General features: G+C 50.1%; 1 protein-coding gene across 4 annotated transcripts in view; it reads right to left on the minus strand.

Annotated features, from left to right (window-relative positions):
• The window catches only part of Vgll4 (vestigial like family member 4), a 113,634-nt gene that overhangs the window by 5,722 nt on the left and 82,346 nt on the right, over positions 1 to 25,566 (minus strand). For 3 of the 4 annotated variants that reach the window (XM_026788326.1, XM_005365033.2, XM_005365032.3), the window contains one exon: positions 22,516 to 22,705. In XM_026788326.1, coding sequence (XP_026644127.1) covers positions 22,516 to 22,705 — 190 coding nt within the window. Of the gene's footprint in view, positions 1 to 7,324; positions 7,361 to 22,515; positions 22,706 to 25,566 lie in introns of those variants that run through there. The other variant, XM_005365034.2, reaches the window with a different exon arrangement.

The following is a 25,566-nucleotide window of genomic DNA, read 5'->3' on the forward strand; positions in this document are numbered from 1 at the left end:
AAAAAAAAAAGAAATTAGCCTCCCTCAGAAGAAAAGCAATCACTAGACCAGGCTAGCCTTGAGCTGACGGAGATCCACCTAACCTGCCTCTGCCTATTCATGTCAGGAAAAAGGAGCTAGAAACCAGTGACACTGGGGAGCCTGACCCTGGGCTAGCCTCCAGTAATGTGTGCGCTTGTACCTTAGGTTTAACAAAAGTCTTAGAAGTTGTTTTTAAAGCTTAAAAAGGTTTGAAAAAGATTTTGTCAAGCTATATAATAATTCTATGCTAAATATTATCAAAAAATGGTGAAAATTAAAAAATGTTAGGCCAGCAAGATGACTCTGTAAGGGTTCATTTGTCTTGCGCGCCCAATGACCCGAGTCGGCATGATGATAAAAATCACCTGCCGACTCAGTCCTCAGGATGCACGTGGCTGGCTTCTCGGGCTCATGGCCCCATCTTTGCACGGCTCTGCCTCACCTCTGAGTCAAACTGCTTTACAGATCTCCAGAAATCCTCTCCAGTGATGCTCTCTGCTGACTGACCTATAACTAATACAAAGGCATTTTGAAGCTTTAGCGCAGCGGTTCCTAGTGCTGCGACCCTTTTACAGTTCCTCGTGTAGTGGTGACCCCAAACACAACACTTTTTTGTTTTTTTTTTTTTTGTTTTTTTGTTTGTTTGTTTTTTTTTTTTGTTTTTTTGTTTTTTCGAGACAGGGTTTCTCTGTGGTTTTGGAGCCTGTCCTGGAACTAGCTCTTGTAGACCAGGCTGGTCTCGAACTCACAGAGATCCGCCTGCTTCTGCCTCCCAAGTGCTGGGATTAAAGGCGTGCGCCACCACCGCCCAGCACAACATTATTTTCACTGCGACTTCCTAACTGTAATTTTGCTACTGTTATGAACCATAATGTAAATACGATAGCTGATACATCCCTGTTGGGGTCTCAACCCACAGGGTTGAGAACCACTGCTTTAAAGATTTATCATGTATATGTATACAGTGTCCTGCCTATGCATGTGCCTGCACTCCAGAAGAGGACACCAGATCTCACTATAGATGTTTGTGAGCCACCATGTAGTTATGGGGAATTCAACTCAGGACCACTGGAAAACCAGCCAGTGCTGTTAACCTCTGAGCCTTGTCTCCAGCTCCGCTTTAGGGTCTTACAGAAACCAGGACTGGCTCTCAGAGAACACATGCTGTGTACTGAGTCACACCTGGTGTACGAGGCTAGGAGGCCAGGGTCAGTTAGTGAGGATGCAGAGTACAAGGTCCTGGGCCTGGCCGCTCCAGAAGGGAGGCAGCCACGGATCTGCTTCCCTGTGTGCCACGGAGAATGCCTGTGGAGCTGGCTCTCCTCCGACCGTCAGCCCAGCAAGCCTGCATGGAGCTGGAAGGAATGCCCTTGCCTGGTGTCCACTTGCCACCACGGCAGCTGAGGAGCACGACACCCCACTCCTCCCCCAGTGCCACACCAGCTCTGAGGTGTCACCTTAGAACTCTGCTGTAGGAGGGAAGGGAAAACGAGGGCAAAGGGAGATCTGCCCAAGTCCCAGAGCAGGTAGGGGACAAAGCAGGAGCAACCAACCTTACTCCTGTAACAGGAGGCAAAGGTTGCCGCCCTTCTGATGAGGACTGGGGACTGGTCCCCACAGCAAAGATCCCCAAGGCTTTCTGAGCCATCACTCAAGTCATGAAAGAGCCTGGCTACGTCATGATGTACCCTCCACCACCACCCTGCTCCCGGGCCCCTCCAGCAGCCCAGGTGTCACTTGCATCCACCAGGAGCTATGACCGACAGCCACAGTGATGCGGCACCCAGGTAAGGTAAAGGCTTCTGGAAGCTGAAGTGCAAGCCTTAAGGAAGCGAATCAGTGCCACACAGTCTCAGAGACTGTCTGCAGCACCACACAGTTCACTTCCTGTCATGTGACGGCCATGCAGAGCTTCTCACACATACTCAATTCTGATGACACGGCGCTGCCCCCACACACTATCAACTAAAACAATGTAAAATAACCAGGTGAGTCCAAGGCGGCTCTGGCTCTGTCTCGGGAGAGGTCCCACTCACAAGCCCCACGCTCCCCGTTTTCCAGGGCTGGGCCTCACACTCTGACTCCAGCCCCGCTCCCCCCAGACCAGAACCGTCTGCACGTGTTTCACATCATTGGCTGAGACAACAGAAGAAACGGAAGCTGGAGAATCAGGTCTGCCATGGGACTGGGGGTGGAGCACCATGTTCTCCCCATGTTTGTCAAGCAAGAACTGGTCCACCTGTGGCCGCAAACCCCCAAGGACAACACACAAACAGGCCAAGAGCCCGTGTGCACTCCAAGCATGGTCTACAGAGCCTGGAGATCATGTGCTGCACACATGCACGCTCATGCTAATGAATGGGATGCTGCTGAGATTAATAGATGCTCACTCCATATCCCCGCTGCTCCTGGGTTGCAGCTGCTTTCGTCATTATACACTCTCTCAATGAATGATACTAAAAAGTACAACCACTATTGTGTTTTTGGCACTAAGCAGTCCTTAAACTAGAGAGGGATGGAAAGCATCAGGCTCTTCCTGCCTCGAGCCCAGCCGCCACATCTGCCATGGGCAGAAACCTCTAGACTACTCCCTCTCCATCCAGGGACAGGCACCACTGGGCTGGCATTTATATTGTTACCCGTTAGGGAGGACTTGGGACCACTGAGACGAAGACTGGAGAGTGGGGTGAAGGAAGAGGCCAGGATGTGCCAAACATCCAGCAGCACCAGTTCCCTGCAGACCCACCTGGAAGCCTACCTGCCCCTGCCTCCCTCTCCCACGCCCAGCTTTCGGGGACAAGCCTTTCTAGGGTTAGGAAAGGGAGTTCCCAGTGTCCCCACAGGAAGGCTGCAGCTGACCAGGAGAGAAGATGTGGTCCCTGCAGCACCAGGAGTGACCAAACAGACCAGGGCCAGCTGGTGTCTTGCACAGCACCAGGTACAGTTTTATGAATGAACTGACTTTCAAAGAGCAGCCAGCATCAGAGGCACTCATGAGGCTGGGCAGACGGGGCAGCACCTGGGTCAGGGCTGCTGGAGAAACTCCAGGAGAGTAACCTTCGATCACAAAGCTACCAGAGAGGAAAGGGCTGCAAACGCCATCGCCGCCGCACACCACACTCTACGCTGCCACAGGGTCTTTGCAGAGCTGCCCGCTAAATCGTGGGAAGATTCCCTCCTTGATTTCCATTTCCCCCACACCTTTGCAGGGGAAAAAAACAATCACTGAAAAATCACATCAGACTGTTGATGAAAACATCAGAAGCTTCATCCTACTCAAGGTGTGGGGGTGCTGCGCTTGGCGGCCACAGAGATGGCTACACAGAGCATGGACACTTGTAGGGACGTGGCTTGCTTCCTCAGGCACGCCACTCGGTACAGAAAGGCTTCAGCACAAAGCCTGCCTCCTAATGAGTGACAGGTAACCGCAGAGGCCCTGTCTTTGTGCCACGTCTTCCTTTTGGAAAAACTCAGGGAACTTTATTTCTTCTTCCAGCTACCAGAAAGGTCTTTCCCTGCCTGACTTGCCAGAACTCGGCAACAAACACCAGCCTCTTCACTTTACTCTGGAGCCAGGCCCTCACCAGACGGTCAGCAGCATCACACTGCGCTGCAAGTCCTTGTCCCACAGCAGTGCCTGGCGCTGAGCATCACTGTAGAGGAGCACTGAGACCCGAGCACCGGGAAAAGGCTGGCTCCTTCGGCACAGTGGTAACCTCTGAACTGAAGCCCAGGATGTGTATGCTGGGTGAAACAAGAACGGATCACCCCAGGTCTGTGGTCCTCAGCACCTGTGTCCCATAGGAAGGTGAGGTCTTGGGCTCAGTTCCCAGCACCCACCTGATGGCTCACAGCTGCTTGTAACTTCAGCTCCAGAGACTCTGACACCCTCTTCTGGCCTCTGTGGGCACTACACCCATGTAATGCACATACAGATACACAAGCAAAAACACCCATACATATAAAATAAAAATAACACTCTAAAAGGAAAGGTGAGTCACACATAAACATTCTTTTAAATTAGCGCTACCTGTGACCCCCTCTGGAGCAGGCACCCTGCATTCCCACACGTGTAATCCACATGGCTGCACACCCACATCCTTCACAGGGGTGCCAGCACCCTGCAGCTGGTGGTGACAGGTTCCAAATTACCTCGTGAAGTCTTTAATACACTGATTCAACACCAAATAAAAACCAGGAAGAAAGGGAGTCTTTCTTCTCAAGTCACCTATAACCATGACTGACCTTGAAAATTACTAACCACAACCAAAAATAACAACAAAAACCAGCCACTAAATTACCACAGAGCTAGCTACAGAACCTCGGGTATTGAGAATCTACAGCAATGAGATACGCACCTGAGAAATGATCTTTTGACTCATACCATGGTTTCTATATAACAGGACCAATAAAGGGCCCAAAGGCCTGTCTATCTGGAACACACGTATTCACAATGTTTAGGGACATGATTGGCTCCAAGCATCTGGTCTATCCTTGCTGAACATTTTCCAAAAACGGGAAAGAGAGGATTTCTTTTTAAAATATTTATATATTGAACTGTAGAAATAAGCTTTAAATTACTTTAAAGAAAGATGATTTTTTGAGAATTATCCTGTTGCTTAGGAACACTACAGTATGCTAGCAACTGGATGGACTAATGACAATGTCTCCTCCGTTCTTAGAAGTTTCCCATAGACACAGAGCATGTCACTGAGGGCCTACTCCATCTTTCTCCAGGTCACAAAGCTGCCCTTCCAGGCTGCCATTTAGTATCTTGCTATGGATCCCAAGCTGGTCTCCAATTTGAGATTCTCCTGCCTCGCCTCCCTTATTAGTAGGACTGCAGGCCTGCATCGCCATCTAGAACTATCTCTCCCCGAGCCGTGTGGTCGCTGACATCTAAGAACAATGTCTGGTTACAATTTACTCAGTCTAAACCTTGGAGCTCTTAACAGGGAAGAAAATGAAGACAGGGACCCAACTTTCTGCTCATGGCTGATATGACATTTGATCTAGACCTGCGGAGAGGATTCTAAGCCCCACACCTGTCCACTCTATAAGAATCTCCAAAAGCCAGGTGGCCCTGGTTCCGCTTATGAAACGCATCCAACTGAAGTCACTGCCCCTGGAGTCCTCTGACTCCTCCTGTAGATGACAACAACAGACAGCTCAGCACTAGCCACGGTCCCAACACTGCTCACCCCGTGACACTCAGCAGTGTTCCTAGATTCCAAAGGTCACCACCAGCCCCATGGTTTATTTATGTGTTATGGTAAGGGACACAATACCATTTAATGTTTCTTCAAATTTATTTTTGTGCACGAGTGTTTTCCTGCACAAGATGGTGTGGGATCCCTTAAAACTAGAGCTCCAGGTGGTTGCTAACTAATTTGTGAGTGACGGGAACTTAACTCCGGTCCTCTGCAAGAGCAGTCAGGGCCTTTAACCTCTGAGCCATCTCTCATGTTTAAGGATGCTGGTTAGTAGCAGGAAGTACATTCACACAGCCATATAATATGTATCACCACCACCCCCCTCCGTGAGTTCTCTGCTGCCCCCACTAAGCACCACCCTCCTGGTCGGACCACCCTGTTCCCTCCAGATGAGCCACCCATTCTTTCTCCGTACTAGAGGCCTTGCATAAGTTGACTCACGCACCGTCATTGTTTTGACTCTGGCTTATTTCATTTAGCGCCATACCCTCATGGTCCAGCCATGTGCTGGTATGTGTAAGAATTTCCTGTCTTTTTAAGGCTGAATATATTCCACTGCAACAAAGACTCATGCTTTTTGTCAACCACCACTGACGGGCTTCTTCCTGCGCTGTTCCCAGCTCTTGGCTATATGAACAGAGCCACTGTAAGTCTAGGTGTACAAACAGGAGCCAGTACACCCTATTTCCAGTTGTTCTGTATAAACTCCCAGAAGAGGAGCTGTTGGATCGCAGGGTGATTCTTGGTCTTTGTCCTTAAAAGTTCTGGCAAACTGGTCAGTGGTGGTGCAAGCCTTTAATCCCAGCTCTCAGAGGCAAAGGCAAGTGGATCTCTGAGTTAGAGGCCTGGGCTACACAGACAAACCCTGCCTTGAAAAAACAAATAAAAGTCCTGACAACCAGTAGTCTATCAGGTTGGGTCTCTAGAACATGTCTCTCATTAGCCAACTGTCCACGAGCACAGAACTGATAAAGCCTTCTTAAAAACAGCCTACCTGGGGCTGGGGAGATGGTTTAGAGGTTAAGAGCACTGACTGCTCTTCTAGAGACCCTGAGTTCAATTCCCAGCACCCATATGGTGTTCACAGCCACGTATCGTGGGATCTGATGCTCTCAGATGGCATAAAGTCATCCATGCAGCTGGAGCACTAGTATACATAAAATATATAAACCTTTAAAAAAATTTTAAAAAAATAAGCTTACCTGGGTTGTGAGAGCAACACTCACAAACACTGGGACCATGGCCTCTTCCTAGACCACCAGAGGAGCAGAGGCCATGACCAGCTGAGAGCTTCTGGGAGACCCACAGCCACACAGCTGCGGTTCTCATTTCTCACTATGAGCCCATACCAATTGCTTCAAGTCTTCTGAGGGTGGCTAAAGTTAACTATAATGACTACCACTTGTGTGGCAGCGGCAGCAGCAGTGTGTGGCAGGACCAGATCCTCAAGAGTGTCTACACCATTCCACGCAACAAGGGCACTCACTCCAACCTGCTGGTCTCTCTGCCTGGTGCAGCTTAGCTGGGCAGAGGGAGCTTGGTAGAGCTACTGTCTAAGATCCCCAGAGCTGGGACAAAAGCATTTTCTATCAGACCCAAGAAGCCAAGAATAGTGCCTGGGGGCGGGGGACCCTGAGTGGAGTGACCGCTGAGGTCAGAGCCTCCAGACATCATCAAGTGCTTTTATTTATCGTTATCTTCTGTTAAGAATAAATTTGAGAGCAGAAGCATGAGCCTGGCATCTGGTCTGAGGAGGAGGAACAGGGCCCCCAGCAGCTGCTCCCCTCCAACCAGACCCTGTCACGTGACAGTTGCACCTGAACCTGGGCTCCTTCACTCTGCCAGCTCCCTCCACACCCCACTCTCCCAACAACCCCTCGCCCTTTGCAGGAGGTTCTGGCGGCTACATGACTGGGCTTGGGACAAGGTGCTAGGCGGCCAGGAGACAGGGACCGGAGGACCGTCCCTTCTGCGCCCATCAGCTCTGTCTTCCCCAGCTTAAATCAATTACAGCTGAAAATACAGCACTGCCATCTGCTTTGAAAACGGCAGGATAAGGGAATAAAATGAAAGGGGGTTTTGGTACTAACCTCACTTTAATCATTGCCAAGGAGCATGAAGACAGCCCAGCGTCCTCCCACAAGAAAGCCTGGGGCCTCACAAACTTGGCAGGCACAACAGGCCCGCGCCCCGTCAGAATAAGAGTCCCGTCCCCCCCCCCCCAGGGGGGTGTGAGGTGCGGGGCTGCCCACCCCGCGCTGCAGGGGAAGCTTCCTGCGGGCCTGGGAGAGGCTGGGAACTCCTGGGAGGCGTTATTTACAGAGTGCAGCCTGCCAAGATCGTTGCATGCATCGCTGCAGTTCCATTTTCAGAGAAAACAGATCTGCTGTCAGAATTACAGCAAGCCACTTCCTCTTTCTTTGTTCCCCTACCTTCCATAACATCAGGCTTTTAGCAAACTCTACAACTTGGCCAAAGGAAATGCTGGCAGGAAGGGGCGAGGCAGGAGGGAGGGGACAGGCCTGCAGTTCAGCTTCTGTGGGTTCTCTGGTCCTCTCGCCCTCCTTGCAGAGCCAACTTGAGAGGCTGTTCTCTTGGAAGGACTGCAGGCCAGCACTGCAGACACAGCTAGCCCGGGTGCCCACACTATTTCTTCCTACCTGCAGGTTCATGAACCTCACCCTCACCCCCGGCCAGCAGCCTCAGTTACTAGGAGAGTCAAGGGCCCATCTGGTTCCTTTAGCTCCAAAGGAGGCTTGCTTACAACGTGCATGGGCCTGCAATATAGCCTGCGCAAGCTAGACCTGTAGCAGAGGAGGAGAGTACCCCAATGAAAGAGCATTTCTTGTGGGAGGAAAACGCAGTGGGGGTGGGGGTGGGAAGAGGGAGGGGGGGGACTGTCTTCCAGTCCCACCAACTGTCACTGTCTGTAGCAACTGTGTCCATAACACTGCATCTCAGGAGTGTAACTTTCTAGTAAATGCTGCATCCATCAAGGCCCAGGGAACATCTGGTAAAATGGTTAAATAAAAACAACTTCATTTTTTATTTCAGAGTTTACTAAGAGTACCCAACAAGAGACTAGTAACACACTCCTGGCTCAGCTCTGCGGGAAAGGCCCTGGAAGGAAAGAGCAGCGGCAGCTAGCCAGGGTACCCTTCCACTAAGTGAGGAGCCCTGTCCAGCTTCTGAGCTCCACCCCACAGTCAGACCCACCTCTCGACCCAGGCTAAACCCTCCAGCTCCCCCTCCTCTAACGCAGGAGGCTGCCAGGAAGAGCCCAGATAAACAGACCGGTGAAGTCCACTCAAATAAGGTCCCTTCATTTCCTAATGTACATGTAATGTACACTGCCCTGCCCTACGCGTGTTATGGGAATTACCAACACAGTTCAGTCCTTTCTAGAGCAGTTCTAGAAGGCTTTCCTGCTAAAGAACAAGATCCAGTGAGCAATCTACTCACTTCCAAAGAAAGAAACTGGGTTGGGGGAGGGGAGTGGGTGCCGGCACAGAGGTCCGACTCCAGCATCACTCACCACGGGCAATCAATCCACCCTGGGCTTGGGTTTTTTGTTTTTGTTTTTTTTTTCTGCTATCATTGTTTTTTGTTTTTGGTTTTTTTTTTTTAAAAAGTGTCTTTCTCACTGGCTTGAAACTCACACCTAGTAAGTAGGCTGTGCCGACTGCTGAGGAGCTCCAGAGATCTGCCTCCCCAGCACTGGGGTTACAGTGGGGGCCCCCAACCAGCTTCTCCATGTGCTCCTGGGGATGGAAAAACTCAAGTGTGCTTGCTTGCAAGGCAAGCACTTCACAGACTGGGCTATCACCCCAGCCTGAAAGGTCTTTCTTTTCCAAACACTGTAAATATTTGAAAGACTTCAGAAGCCAGAAGTGTGACAGTCACGGCCACAGAAGAAGACACGTGGCCAGCAGGTACACCTGGAGAGCTGCTGAGCTCTGTGTGAAGATGAAAAGTCCTACATTTAAGTAAGTGAGAAACAGTCGTTACTGGGGAGATGCAGGGAACGGGTAGGTTCACAGAGGTCATCAGACACCAAACGGGTACCCTCCAACCCACAAATTCCACTTTCAGAAAAATGGGATATGAGAGATGAACAGGATGGGGATGCCAAAGAGGCCTGCAAAGCCCAGACAAACCTGAGCAGCCCCAGTATCTTTACTTGCTAGCAAGTTCTTTGGTCACCAGCAACAGGAAAACAAGACTTGGAACCTTCAAAGAGACCCTGAACTGGAATGGCACTGGCATTTCTTGGAAATGCAAGGAGTTAACCAATCTTATCTAAAGAAAGGAAAAATGCGGCGGACCTCGGGAATCCCAGAAGTGCCCCTGGCCCTGCCCACTCCCAGCACTTGGGAGCACATTCACCAGCCATGCAGCAGATCACAACCCCATGAAGGAACAGTGATGAACAAGCCTAAAGTCCTGAGACCATGCAAAGCCAGCAGGACACTTGCCCAGCATGAGCTCCCGCGTTCAGCCATCCACAGATAAACAAGGTGTGGTGGTGCGCCTGGCATCCCAGCACTGGAGAGATGAAGGCAGAAGGAGCAGAGGTCACCCTTGGGAGCAGAGTGAATTTGAGGCCAGTGTGTTCTCAACAGCAGCCACCATTTCAGTTGTGGACCAAGTGTGCTGCTGCTGGAAACAAGATCCCGGGCGCGCACGCGAAACACATTTCTAGTTCTCAGTCTACGGAACCCAACTGGGATGTAGCTCCGTGCTTGGCCTCCTGGGTCCCATCCCCAGCACGTCAGGGACAAAGAGAGAAGGGGCAGTGGCGGGGGGGGGGGGAGCTTCAAACAAATTATCAACAAGTAAACAACTGGCAACCACAGGGAAACAATCTATTTTGGTTGGGTTAGGACGGAAAAGAAAGCTTTGTCATGAATAAATAAAATCACTGTTTTTTTTTTGTTTGTTTGTTTGGTTTTTATTTTTAAGTTAAACTGTCCAACTAGTTAGCTGGAGATAGTAGCCTCTGGAGAATTGGTCAACCTATGAAAAAGAAAGCCACCCTAAGGTAGAGGTGACCTGCTGAGTTTACCTAGCAGCTCAGCCAGTGTGACACGCCCCCCCCCCCCAAACCTAATGGTTCCTTTAGTATCCCTTTCTTTGACTTTCCCTCATGCCCTCTCTGGGAGCTCAGCCTCCCCTACATGGCAACCACACACCAGCCCTAAATCCCCTCTTTATTCATCTTATGCAGAGGGTCTTCCACTCCTCCATGGTGTGAAGGGAGGGTGCATTCAGTAGAAACAGTACTCTGGGCAGAGAATCCCGCTCTCTTCCTGGGCTGGCACTGTGCAGTGAGATCTTCCCAGGTACCTGCATACCAAAGCACCCCGATCGGCCAGCCGTACACTGACCAGATTAGGGGCTAACATGCTTAGTTACAATGGATTGATCGGGACAGCACTCCACCATCAGTGGGGGACATAGTGTCGTCTCAGTGTTCATGGACAAGCGGCCCCTGACATTGGTTCAACAGGAGAGTTCGTGAGTGCTGACCTTCCAGGACAATTCCTGGGTCCTCTAGGACCAAAACTTGCCACCAAACTCTCTCTAGAACAACTCTCCTATAAAAAAAATCTCTAAAGCAACATGTTTGTAACTTCACCCTGCCCTAAAATATCAATTAATTTAAAGAAAGGAATAAAGAAAAAGCATTAGAGAGCTAAAAGAAAACAAGCCAAGAGTCCCAGCTGCTCGGAAGGCTGGGACAGAAGAAGCACTGCAAGCATATAGAGCTACAAACTACCTGTAAGAGGTGTCACTGACAGTGAAGAAGGCTTTGGTAGACCACATCATCATCTACACAAGTAGGAAACAAAGATGCTGGGATGTGGGGCAGTTACCAGGCACGAGCCGCCAGAAGGTGCCGTGGCCTGTTCACTGTGGGCCGCTGAGTAGTTCACGGGAGAATGCCATCCGGAATGCGGACATGGGAGTGGGTGGGAAGGGTAAGTGCTGATCAGACAGCTTAGAACAACCTGATTTAAAGTTGAGGCCATGGAATGTGTGGAGATCTCTCTGCTGGGAGCCCCCAAGGACACCCGCACCAGAGCTGTCCAGGAGTATGATTGGGAACCGAATGCATTAAGATGTCATGGGCAATGGTTTCAAATGATGAAGGTCACAAGGGAAAGCAGAGCCATTCCATGTACTCGGCCTGACTTGTGTCAGAGTTGCCTGTCACACAGGCAGACAACCCATGCTTAGCTGCCGCCCTGAAGGTGACGGACAACACAGATCTCCATCAATTCTTTTAAATTTTAACCACAGTGTTTCCATGAAAGTCCAGGGAGGTGTTTACTGGGAAAAGGAGTTTGTTGCAACAGACTCTTCCATCCTTGAAGGTCACCCAAGGAGTGTGGATTTTATTTTGTAGTCAAGGAGACACAGCCCATGGACAAACCCAGCAGTGTCCCACACACAGGTCCTGGAAAAAGACCTGTCGGCAGAGCTTAGCTTGCTTGCCTCTGAATCCTTTCACCAAGGTGCAGCTGCCCCGTGGCTTGGAGGGGTCCTGCTGTCACCTGCCCTATTCACAGCTTTCCCAGAAATAAACTACCAAATAGGACCCGAAGCAGGAGGCTAGAGAGGTAAGCTGTGACTGGCATGGGTCCTGGGCTGTCACTCAGAAGCAACTAAACAGAGTGAATCTACTAGAAAGTGGAGCCCTGGGTGGAAGGGTTGGTGGCAAACGTGAAGGACACGTGGTGCAGACCTACTTGTTTTGCCAAGATAAGAGTGTTTACTCTTTTTTTTTTTAAGGTTTTAAAAAATAGTGGGCAGTGATGACACACGCCTTTATCCCAGCACTCAGGAGGCAGAGACAAGCGGATCTCTGTGAGTTCGAGGTCAGCCTCGTCTACAGAGCGAGTTCAGGAATAGTCAGAGTGGTTACACAGAGAAACCTTGTCTCAAAATTTTTAAAAAAAAAAGGGTATTTGAGCATTTGAATGCATGTGTGTATGCATATGAATTACTGTGTGCATGGTACCCACAGAGGCCCTGAAGGGAGTATCAGATCCCACCCACCATGTGGATTTTTAGAATCGAACCTTGGTTCTCTGGAAGAGCAGTCATCTCTTCAGTCACATACACTTGTACTTTTTCTTCTTTTCATCTCAGATGAAGTCTGACTGGGTCGCTGCTCTAGAAGTACTGGGCCACCCCAGCAATTCCTCTGCTTTCCAGCGTCCTCCCCACAGTGATACTGATGCTCGCCCCACCATAGCCAATGCCTCACATCATGTTCTACCGGGACTGATGCCAGTTGCAGGAAAAAGGTAACTAGAAGGATGGGGGGGGGCAGCATTTTCATCAGTTGCAGAAAAAATGAAATGTAAATGGGTGGGGGGGTGGAAAGAGGGCATTTTATTCAGAGTTCACTCCTCAGAGTTGACACCAAGATAAGACTGGCAGGTCCAGGATGCAGGCTGAATGAGGCACCTCCACAGGTTCAAGGGGTTCCTGGGGTTACTGTTCTGGAAGATGGGGTACGGGTGGGGCACAGGACGGCAATAGTGGACTCTGTCACAGCCTGGAAATGAACACCATGGCCGCAGAACACAAGGAGGCACCAGAGGCAATGCTACCTAAGACATTACACATCTAAAAATTATTTTTTTTTTTAGGTAGGGTTTTACTATGTAGTCCTGGCTGGCCTTGAACTCACAAAGATCTGCTTGCCTCTGGAGTGGTGGGATTGAAGACTTGTACTATGAAAGCCCAGTTTATAAAATTCATCTCCATCAAAAGGAAGAGAGCTTCAAGGGCTCTTGTTCCTTTCATATTCCAGGGGTGACCTAGCCACTAGGAGTACCTGACATTGCACTAGATACGGAGCTTTTGACTGAACGAGGGAGTCCAGCCCTGCCATAGAAGAGCTACATCAGAGAGGGGATAAAGAGAGGCACACAGTGACAACAACAATATCCTATAAAGAAGTTTCTGAATGGCTCAGGAGCCTGCAGGCTCAGTTGAGGCCCTAAGCCCTGGGGCAGGCTGCAGCCAGGGAACTCAGTGATCTCCCCTAGCTGACCGGGAGCCACAAAGACAAATACTTCAGAGACGTGATCCAGAAGGAGGTCTGTGGGAAGAGGGGGTCTACAATATGACCTTGGCGGGGGCTTCCATGAAAAAGAGTCAGCAGACCATGCCTATATAACATAAGTTCAATGTGGAGATGGGGGCAGGAGACAGGGGATGACTTCTGAGATAGAAGAAAGCTCTTTATCAACCACACGCATGAAGGAATGTGACACAGCGGAATTCCTACACGGGGTGTATATGCAAAAGGAGGCAGATCTCACCATAGATAACAATATGGCAATCTCCTAGGTGGAGTGGCAGTGTTAAACCACAGCCTGCACAGACTCACTTAAAGGGTCAGTGCAACAAGGACGCCTGAAAGCACAGAGACAGCAATAAGTATAGAGACTGTGTGCTGTGTGCGCCAGACTCCTGCTGAAACTGGATTGTGGTTCGGTGATGTGGGGAGGGAGTGCCCTGAAGGGAATGAACAGCCTTCTCCAGAGTCTGTGTTAGTTCTCGGGGAAATGGACTAGCTCTCAAAGGCCACTGTCTTCTGTTTCCCCTCTGTTTCCACCAGGATACAGCACAAAGCCCTCACTGGAAGCAGCCAAAACTCTTGGCTTCCGTCTCTGGAGCAGGAAGCTACACAAACTTCTTTTTGTTGCAAATTAAACTGCTCTGGGTATTTTGTTAAAGCAATGGGATCTCTGAAAGATCCTGGGTAGCCAGGCATGGTGGCACATACCCTTGATCCTACCACTTGGAAGGTAGAAGTAGGAGGATCAAAGCCAGCCTGGATCTTCATAGTGAGTTCGAGGGCAGTCAGAGCTACATTTAGTAATGAGAACCTGTCTCCAAACAAACAAAACCAGAGACAGTGGAAAGATCCTAAGATGAGTGGCCCCAAAGTAGGAAGGGGACCAAAGGAAGTAAGAGGGCTCATAGAAGGGTCTATCAAAAGAGGAGGTCACACACAGCATGGTGTTGTGTGTCCCCCAAATCTGCTACAGTAAGTCCCTAGTGAAGGTAAGAAGGGAAATGCCACTGAACTCAATGAACTTGTGAGCCCCATGGGAAAACCTGGCCTAGCTTCCTCAACTGCTCAGCCCACGGCCCTGACAGGCCCCAGGGTTGAAGATGACCCTCAGTGTTCCTGTATCAGGGAATTATTCGGCCACTTCATTCTAATAGTTCAGCTTTACGGGTCTGACAGGTTACAGCAGAATTCTAAAATCAAATGCTTGTTTGGTCGGCCACTGTCTCTGGGAGAAGTTATGCACCATGGTGGATAACACTGGATCTAAACAACAGATGTCAAATGACAGTTGTTCGTCACTTGCCGTCCCTGGAGACCTAAGACCAGTGTGTGGCATGGCATGGCAGCTTGCAGTCCTCTTCTGAGTCCTCCTACAGAAAGAGGGAACAGTGCTGTGGTTCCTTCTTACTAGGGCACTAATCCATCTGAACAGGGCTCACCTTCCTGGCCTCATCTAACTGCATCAGCTCCAAAGACCATCACCCTGGAGGACAGGGCTTCGACAAAGATGTTGAAGGAACACAATCCAGACAACTGATCCCCCTCCCCAGCACTGTTTCCCTGTGTCTGACCCAGAATCTGACAAGTTACATAGACACACCTCTGTGCATTCAGCAGCTCTGACGACAGACAGCCTCAACAAGGGCCGAACCCCTGCACTTGCTGACATAATGAGAACAGACTTCTACAACACCCAGCTCTGAAACTGTCTCTGCAGGGGTTCGTTAGCTTCCCGCCCTCCCCTCTAGGATTGGAGACAACTGTGGCTATGTAGCCCAGGTTGACCATGAACTCTCCAATCCCCTGCTTCAGCTTCCCATGTACTGGGTTCACAGATGTGCGCCACTGTGCCTGGCAGCCTAATGCCATCTCCTGGGTCTCTTCAAGGGAGGCAAGAAGAAGCCCAAGATGTAGAAGCAGAACAGAGGCCCCACTTCTCTGCCAGCCAGCACGGGGGGAGGGGGGTGAGACCAGAATTCGGACCCTCCTTTGGACAGGTGCCTCCCTCCCTCCCGCCAGACCCCGGTGCAGTAAGACAACTTGAAGCTCTGAGTCTGCTCGGGAGACAATGTGTCAGATGTGAGAACGGAGTGTTTCCGCCCAACAACAGCAAAGCAGGAGCCAAGCACTGTGCCCGCTCAAGTGTAAACACCAGAGCTCCACCAGCCTCCTCCTGCCCTGTGCAGCAGGGAGATTCCAGAGGAGAGGAGGTGCCCAGGGACCCACACCCAGCCCAACCCCTCAGCACTGTCTTTATCTTTCCTCTTCCCTCAGTTGGATCTTTCAGAGACCTCAGAGAGCAGCACTTTATTGCAGGACAGGCCAGCTCTGTGCTGCAGTAGGAAGAGAATGAACCAAGCAATGCCCAGATTAACTGTCTCTGCTCCCCACAGCTGTAATCTGTGTCCCCAGCTGAGCGCTCCAGGCTTGGGGAGGAAAACAAAGCTCAGCGCTGTTATGTTCCCTCTAATTTTGAATAAATGTCTTCGGCTTAACCCATCAATCTAAACACACTCCTGTTTTATGATTTTAATGTGTCCCTTTAGAACGTGATCCTGCACACACCCGTGCTCCTGGCAAGTCCTTCTTCCCCAAGGTTCTGACCCACTTCTGCAACCCCTAAGACACAGACCACAGCCACAAAGCTGGCCAGTCCCCTCACAGCCTGGACGATATTGCTCTGGTTCTGTCCTCTGGCTCCTGACACCCTTGGCATTTCTTCATTTAATGTGTTATGTGTTATTCAGCCAGAAAAATGCCAGGAGCAAGATGGTGACCTGCCTGAGCAGCTCTCTGTGGAAGACTCTTAAGGCAGAGGCGATGCCTGCTGGGAAAAGGCTGATGTCAGCTCTCCTAGAACAGCTCCCCGCTAGGATAAGGCGGCCTTTGTTTTCAGCTCAACTGTGAAAATGAGAAAATGCCTCCAGCCTGACAAACAAGAAACCCACACAGCCCAGGTCAGGCCTGTGACCTTTACTTAAAGGTACCCACACTTCATCAGCAAAGGCTGTCGACAGAACCCAGGGGGTGTGGTTATGATCACCCAGGTCACCATTAGAAATCAGCTGTGTGCCCAGCACTGTTCAGGCTAGTCCCCAGCGCTTACTAAAACGTGAAAGGCACAGTTAATCTCAGACAAAGCAGCTCTGAGTTTGTACTTCTCTGTCAAACACATGTAAGTGGGAGGGGATTTAAACAAACAAACAAAGAAAATCTCAACTTAGCAATATCTCAGTTTCTGAGTTACTGTTTAGAGTAACTGAGAGCAAGGCTGTAAAATAGTCCCTTAGATCCCCAGGGCATTTTCAGGGATATTGGTGAGACTACATAAAGCTCAGGACAGACAGAGCAAGGCTCTGGACCCATTTCAGATGTGGGCACCCGGGGAAGCTATGGCGGAGAGAGAAGACACATAATTTCAAAGGTTCCACGAAGCAACCTTTGACCAACAATTCTTGATTTTAAAAAATTAATTATTTATTTATAAATGGTATTTATGTGTCCATGTACACACACGATATAAAGGAATCTTTTCATAAACTTAAAGCACTCAGGAGGCAGAGACAGGCGGATCTCTGTGAGTTCAGATACTCCCCTTTAAATCTTTGAAGCAAAGGTACTACTGGTTTGTGCTATTATTTCAAATTTCAGTCAGAAAATTTAAGAATTTAAATAATTAAAAATGTGCTTTCCTGGGCTACAGAAAACTCTATCTGGGACTGGGGGGTACAGCTCCGGTCTCAGCACTGCAAACTGATTTTTGTTTTCTTTTTAAAGAAAAGCAGGACAGGGAGATGGTTTGGTGGGTCTTTGCTTAGTGCTCAAGCACAAAGGCCAGAGTTTGGACCCAGCACCCACATAAAAAAGGCTGGGAGCCGGGCTGTAGTGGCGCACGCCTTTAATCCCAGCACTCGGGAGGCAGAGGCAGGCGGATCTCTGGGAGTTTGAGGCCAGCCTGAGGCAGGCGGATCTCTGGGAGTTTGAGGCCAGCCTGGTCTACAAGAGCTAGTTCCAGGACAGGCTCCAAAGCTACAGAGAAACCCTGTCTCAAAAAAACCAAAAAAAAAAAAAAAAAGCTGGGAATGGCAACCTGTGTAGCCAGCTGGGGAGCTTCAGGTTCATGATAGACTCTGCCTCAAGAGAAGAAGATGGAGAAAAAGAGGAGACCTCTTGTTCCTTGTCTGCTCTTACACGGTTCTCTTCTGTCCTGCGAGCAGCGAGCTGGACAGCCGCTCTCTTTCCACTGTCCCTGTAGATAGAGCACTGTTCACTTCTCCAGCCCCCAGTACCACACGCCCCTTCTACACAGCCTAAATCAACAGTTGTCACCGTTAACCTCACAGTATCTGCAATTGTGTTGATCGTACAGGAACTTCAGACTCAAACACGTGCCACAGATGCCACCGTAAGGCTGCTTCTAGGGGCAGTGTGTGGGAAAGCCAGGCACTGCTATCACCTCAGTTGAGGGGGGCCCTCAACTGAGTGGCAGAGGCCCCATGCTGATGTCTGAAAAGGGGGATAGCAGGAATACCAACACCCCAAAATAAGGTTCATGCCCATGACACATCACCTGGGCGGCACATAGTAGGCACTCATGGCTACTGCCACAGAGAGGCTGTTTCTAGCAGTGGCCATCACGCTGAGTGACAGGAGGTCCATGCCCTCTACAGTGTAGCTCAGCATACCAGCTGCCCCTTGACGCCTCTGCTGCTTCCCTCATGGTCCCAGCAAAGTGAAGGAGGCAACACCAGCCCAACAGCTCAGTCTCCTCCGAGCTGAAGTTCTGAGATGCAGGGACGTTTCTGTGGCTTTTGAAAGTTTGTAGAATAAAAGCCCCTTGGTAGCACACATTGGGACCTAGGGGACTCAAGAAACAAGAAGCAGGGCCACTTCCAGGGATAAGGCAGGGCGCACAGTAAGTCTACACGGGACAGTAAGAACTATGGGCTCTGCAAAGCAGAAGGTGCCACCAGCTCCTCTGCCAGAGTAAAAAAAAACCCACAAGAAAGCACAGCCCCCACCAGAGCCAGTGATCAACTTCTCCCCTCAGACACCAGATTCTTGCTTTCAAACACTTTCCCCAGCCTTCTGAAAGACCGAGAGAGTCCCAGTTTGGGATTCGTTTGTTCCACTTTCCCTCACAGAGAGAAGTCCCAAAGCCAGTCCAATTAGCACAGTTGCATGTTACCAGCTGCTGGCCCTCAGCTTGCACTACTACAGACTTTCTAGGCAGCTTTAATTACTCTAAGTGCTGGGAGTTCCCTTACGGGCTGTGTACATGGGACTAGCAAGTGCACTGGGGAGTGTGGGGGGACCTGGACTGCTATGCGGCTTTGAACACGGACATGACACTGGTGTAAAGGGCTATACCACACGCTGTTGCACGAAAGCGCCAGTGCCCATGTGAATGGAAGGTAAAGTCACACTTGCTCTCAAGTAGCACAGGAGGCTAGTGTCTCCCAGGGGAGGCCACACTTTGCCCAAGTACACTTTCTAAGACTGTTTCACTACTGCAAGCATGTTAACATCGTAAAGATAAAATAGAGCAGGGTGGTGATGGCGCACACCTTTATTCCCAGCACTCAGGAGAGGCAGAGGAAGGTGATCTCTGAGTTGGAGGCCAGCATGGTTTATAAAGCAAGTTCCAGGACAGTCACAGCTAGCTGCACAGAGAAACACTGTCTCAAAAAAAACAAAAATAAATAAAATCAACAAAGGTAAGGGGGAAAGAATCTAGAACTCAATGCAAACATCAAGGAATAACTGAAAGCATTCTTATCAGGAAGAGGCAACAGTGTCTAAAGTCACAAGAACATGAAGAGAGACCAGCAACCACACCAAAGCCCTTTTAGGGTTTCTCAGAGTGGCTCCTGAGTGAGGGCAGAGCAAGGGGTTCTGACTTGGGGAGAAGGTCAGATGAGGAGTGGGACGGAAGGAGGAACTCTGTAGGATGGGACCAGCAGTATGGACAGGAGCTCAGGGCTTTCCCATGGGAAGTGTCTAGAAAACAGGCTAAGCAGGGCCCCCTAAGCAGATGGCCCCATGCTAGGACTGACTGCCCACATAAACACTGCAGGGTCACAGTGGCTCCTGAGCTTAAAATGTAGCTTGGGCAACTGAGAATATGGAACTCCCCATTTTTCTTAATTTAACTTTTAACTTTGTGGTGCTGGGGACTGTAACAAATGTTTCAAACACTCTGCCACTGAGCCACATGCTCCCAGCCCCCAAATTTTGTTCCTTGTTTCTAAGTTTGTATCACAGGTTGTGGTTAGTGCCCACTGTATCAGAGGACTCAAGAGACACCATAGTAAGCATAAATCACCATGTGACGCCCAGTACCCAGCACTGGGCTTCTGACCAGGTCAATAGGAACCGGAGCCCTGCCTCAGAACCACTTGCAGGCTCCACCTCTACTGGACAGCAGCACCATGGAGTCTCTGCTGGTGGCTCAAACTTTGCTTCAAAGGCATGCTCTCCTCAGAAGTGCAGCAATTCCCTTCACATGGAGAAAACATGACACACTTTACTGGTACACCATTAGCAATTCTAGAAAGCTAGAACATGCACACTTTACAATCTCTTTCAAGATAGAAATTCAGGAGGACCATTCCTGACTCGAAAGCTAAGAGCTCCTACTGTCCTCTTAGCCACAAAAACAAAGAACATGCCACAGCTCAAACAACATACTAAGTACCAACAACAAGAGTGAGCAAAATTGAGGAAAACACCCAATGTCAGTCTCTGACCTGCACACATACCTACGCACCTGCAGCAACCCATATGCATGCATGCATGGTACACAGAGAATTTATGATATGTGTATTTTAATACAATTTTAAAAATAGGGGAAAAGCCACCTAGCTACGGGAGCCCAGAGAGTCTGGCAGAATGAGGGTGCAGTTTCTATTTTCTTCTAACTTTGTGTAATGATGCTAATCGGGAGCTGTGCACCTAACCTGATGACTGTTTTCTTGTTTTGGCAGTGCTGGGAGCTGAGCAGAGGACCTTGTACATCCAGGCAGGGTCTGCCACGCACAGAGCAGCACTCCTAGCCCTCACAGTGCTACTGTGCAGGCTTAAAGCTATTCAGAGTGTCAGCACAGGCCAGTATTGCAAGCTCTTGTTTTCAATCACCGAGTTCCAGAGCTGTTTTAACACTCTCACACTGTTAACTACAGCCAGGTGTGGTGGTGCTGGCCCATAATCACTGTGTTGGGGAGGGAGGGAGGGAGGGAGGGAGGGAGGGAGGGAAGGAAGGAAGGAAGGAAGGAAGGAAGGAAGGAAGGAAGGAAATGAGGGACAGAGCTACCGTGAGTTCAAGGCTGGTGTGGGCCACCTAAGATCCATCCTCAAGGACACAAACAAAGCAGAGCACTGACCCCACCAGGCTTACTGAACTAAGTGTATAATCTAACAAGAAGGCATAATCACTGGCCCCACGGGACGTCAAAGTGTGCCAAGGCACCCAAAGACACACACACTCTCTCTAACACTCAACACCACACACCACTGTTGTCATAGCTGGCATCTGAACACTGAGATCATTGACGATAAAAAGCCGTAGCTTCCACCAAGGAAGTCTTTACCTGCTTTAACTCTGAGGGTCTCTATCTGCTAAACTGATCGTTGCCACCTTACAGTAAAGACACTGTAAGAACCGAAGAACCAGACCCACACCTCACAGTTTACCAGTCACAGAATGAGGACATCAACTAAAGCATGCTCCCAACCTGCACTGTCACGAGGCTGCCTCTTTTTCCCCTCCCCTCCCTTTAAGAAAGAAAGCAAAGAGTCATAAGTCATTTATTTGGGTTTGGGAAAGCTGGATGGAAGAGAATGAGAGACTCTAGTAATAAAAGAATGGACGCCAGGCGTCTCAGCGACGAGCAGCCATCTGAGCCCCTCCCATACAGGGAGTGAGAGAGGGCGCTATTTTGCACAAGCCTCTGCTACTGGATTCCTGAGTGTAGCAAATTCCAGGCTCCAGACTGCAGGCTCAGCCTCTGACTAACACTACAGTGATTTATTTGAGGATAAATACCTCTGTCAGTGTCTCATGACTGAATACAACAGACCAGGCAGATTGGCATGCGTGGAATGGAAAGACGCGGGTTGAGGAAGCAGAGGCCAGAGCCGCCTCCAGCTGCAGAACACTGTCCATAAGAGGGGTCCTGCGACTGCACCTGCTGCCTGCACCACTGTGCCCTGTCTGCAGAGCAGTTCCAGTGATTACAAACTACTTATCTGCACCCGGGGGACACAGACTGGCTACACAACTGCCATAGCCCAGACATCCTGGGCTCATCAAGTCCTGAAAATACAAAACAGTATGCACTGCCTTAGCCAATGCCAGCCAGGCCACAGCACAAATTCAGAGAACGTCAGCTTAAGCCCCTTCGTGGGGTTTAAGGGTTGCGCTGGAGAGATGGCTCAGCAGTTAAGAGCATTGGCTACTCTTCCAGGGGACCCAGATTCGATTTCCAGTTCCCACATAGCAGCTTACAACAGTCTACAACTCCAGGTCCAATGAATCTGGCACCTTCACACTGACATACATTCGGGCAAAATACCAATGCACATAAAAATAAATAAAACCTTAATAAGAAAGAAAAGAAAGTTTTTTGGGAGGGAGGGAGGGAGGGAGGGAGGGAGGAAATGAGGGACAGAGCAGAGACTAGGGCATGCTAGTGCCAATCAAGGATTAGAATTAGTCTCCTGACACCAAGAGGGCTCTCTTACCATGGCTCCAGGCTAACTCCAGCCACAGGCACAAAGGAGTGCTCCCCAGGGCACAGTACTGGACACACGGACACACAGACATAGGCGCACACACACACAGGTAGCCACTGTCATTCACTGGGTGTGTAAAGACAGACACCCACTATCAATGTGCACTATGGCCAGCAGAGTACACCAAGCCAGGTTTTCCAGACCAGGCCCACAGGAGGTCGGCTGCTGGCCTCCAAAAGGGAGGTTGTAGGAGTTGAAAGGAAATAAGCTTTCATCTTTGGACCAGTCACTAAAGCCAGCTTGACACCTTCCTGGCATATGAACACCACTTATCTCTTATAAACAATGTCCTCTATCAATAACTCATGAAATCATAATGGTGTACGGGCAGAAAGGTGAAGGGAAGCACAGCCCAGCCCAAAGGCATGAGCCCCAAAGGGCAGAACTTACAGGTGGGGGCTGAAGATGCGGCTCATCTTGGAGATGTGATCGTTTTCACAGTCGAGGTCCTTGTCCCCAGGTTCCATGCTGAATTTCCTCTTGCTGGGGCTGATGGGGGGTGGGCCTGTGCGGTGATTGCTGAGGGCAGAAGCCACCGGGAGGGTCTGCATTCTGGGTTCTCCCCTGAGAGAAGCTTCACCTATGTGAAGGGAATGGGGATATTATTGCCAGCAGGAAAAGCACCCCATTGTGGTCTCCACGGTCCCCTAGCTCCCTGGCCCCCCGCCCAGCCCCTTGCAAAACTTCTCTCTGTGGAAAGTTTTGGCAATACAGCAGGCAGACTGCCATTCTCAGAACGTGGTCTGGGCATGCGGCCACTGCCAAGCAGGGGACATTTGACATCAGCCCTGGCTCTTTAGGGTAGAGTTTAAGTTGAAAAGTTGCTATAAACAGCCGAGGGGAAAATGACCATGAGGAATCCCCAAAGGGAAGTTAAACTCAGAAGGCCCTTTGACTCTTAGGAATTCGACCTTATACCTTTAAGAAAGTGTATAAAACCACTGTTGACAAGCTGATTTCGCTGCTTTTTATTACAGTTTTTGAAGGTGTGTGTGTGCCATGCCCATGGAGGCCAGAATAGGTTGTTGGAGCCTGTGGAGGTGGAGTTACAGGCGGTTGTGAGCTGCTCACCATGGGTGCTGGGAACAGAACCCAGGTCCTCTGGAAGAGCAGATCTCAAGCACTGAGCCACCTCACCACCCCCAAGCTGCAACTCTTAAAAATGTGTTTCACAGATAGCTGCTCACGAGGGCTCCGATCCAGCTCTGCCTTGACAGGCCTGACTTTCTGGGCTGTTGTCAGGCGCTCTGAGCTGAGAGATTAAATTTGTGCGTGGCTGTGGATCAGGGCAAGCATGGCCGTTCAATACTAAGGGGTTTGTATCTTCTAAAATTTCTAACAAGAGCTGTAATTACTTTGAGTGGGCAGGCTCACTCTTTCCCACGGAGACACCCTTCTGTTGGGCAGTACACATTGGCTTCTGGGGCCTGGCCAGTCTGGTTTCCACCAGGCACAATTAAGAGTCACATTAGCATGAAGTCGACTTCATCCGAGGTGCTGTGGTACCCAAGAAAAGCCGCCTTTGTGACCACTCACTTCCTTTCATATCATCACTGATGTGTGGCCGTCAAACAGGCGTCAGAGGTGACAAACACGGTTTTGTTGGGGGACAGGAGGGAGGGAAAGGCCTTCGGAGTACCCACCAGGAAAAATAAAAACTCTGCCAGTTTAGAAAGCAAGATATAAACTTGCAAATATACAGTGACCTGCAATACACCCCCGGCAGGATTTCTTGTAAGACTTCTGGCCACAGGGCAAACTGGAACTTTCCATACTACACAGAGTAGCTCAACATGGACTCTTGTGCCGGCCACTCTCGCAGACTCTGGCTGATCTGGGTGGGCCTCAGCTTCCTTTCTGCTAATTTTTGGTTTCAGAAAACAAGGTTAAGCAGTGTTGGTCCTCGGACCTTGAGAAGGTGCAAGCTTCCTTCCTTCCCCAGCCTTGTTTCTTGAGCTTCTTCCTCTACTGAGCAGAGATGCCTCTTTAAGACTACGGTAAGCCGACGAAGAAGCCCATGAGACCCCAGGAAGTCGCTACCCTGCAAACCGACCCACACACAAAGGCCTACACTGCCCATACTCTGTGCCCAGTGTTTCCCAACACCCCTGGCAGGGGCCAAGGAGTGGGGAGGATGCAGGCTCAGCATGGACCCCAGAGTTTCAGGAGCCATTTCATCAGCTGCCTGCTGGGGCAACAGACTTTGCTATGGAAACAATCACCACAGCAACAAGTTCCAAGGGGTCCAAAAAAAGAGCAGTCATTCAGGACAGCAGCGATAGGGTGGCCCAGTCTCAGGACAGAAGCCACCTAGAGGCCCCCATCACTTAGGAAGTCACCCGTGGAGAGGCCAGTCACTCGGTGGCCACACCGCACAAGCTTGGTAGAGAAAGCGCTGGGTTCCATGCCCCCAGGCTGTGGCAGCCTTAAAGAAGTAGGTGTTTGCTCCATTTGAAGTTCACGCAGGAATGAGCTTCAGAGGCTAGCACAGAGAAGAAAAGGACACTGGAGGTTTTCCAGAAATGGAGTGGGGACGAAGGGCTCTGAAGGAACCACAGAGTCCCCTGCAAGTGAGGGTGTGCATCCCCCGCAGCACTGGGGACCGCATGAGCAACACATAACCTCACAGGGGAAGGGAATGGCTTGCTCAGGTGGGCTGCAGACAGGAAGCATGTCATCTTCCGCTGGTCATACCAACACCTCCCTAACCCAGAGCTGAAGGAAGGGCAACAATCCTCAGTGGTGATCAGATCTGGCCAGTGGCACCCTTTTGCTCATCTTTGGGCCCACCTGCCCCCCAAAGGAAGCTGTCCAATGCTTGTATCTTAGAGTCTGTTTGCTATACTCTTGTACGTGGCAGAGGAAGGTTAGGACGATTTCAGCAGGGGATGGAGACAGAGCACCTGCCTAGGACATGAGACCCTGAGTTCTATCCCTAGCACTATTACTGAAGAAAAAACCCAGGCGCATGCAAATGCTATCCACCTGCTACTTCCACACACGGCAGCAGCGCAGGCGCGCTCCTTAAACATCACCCCCAATTAAAGATAAGCAAGATTTCTTTCTTTTTCTTTCTTTCCTTTTTTTTGGGGGGGGGGGCGATATTTTGGCCCATCATATTTATTTTAAGGAAAAAATAATAATAGAAAGGAAAGGGCTGGAGGCCAAGCACTGTCCTAGGCACACAGGGCCCTGGCACCACCCTTAGCACTACATGCACAGGGGTGGGTAGGGAAAACACACAGCTATATCATGATGCCATACATGAGCAGTGACGTCAAAGTCATGTTGGACCAGCGCACAGCCTCATCTGAAATCCTGTACCTGAGGATTGATTCTAAGACTCCTCGTTCTGGACATAGTGACAATGGCCAGACTCGCTACCAACTGGCTGCAGCTTTCTCACCTCTTTCTGCCAACAAAACACAGAACTTAGCTTTT

Source organism: Microtus ochrogaster, unplaced genomic scaffold (assembly GCF_000317375.1).
Source record: "Microtus ochrogaster isolate Prairie Vole_2 unplaced genomic scaffold, MicOch1.0 UNK1, whole genome shotgun sequence".
Classification (NCBI taxonomy): Eukaryota; Metazoa; Chordata; class Mammalia; order Rodentia; family Cricetidae; genus Microtus; species Microtus ochrogaster.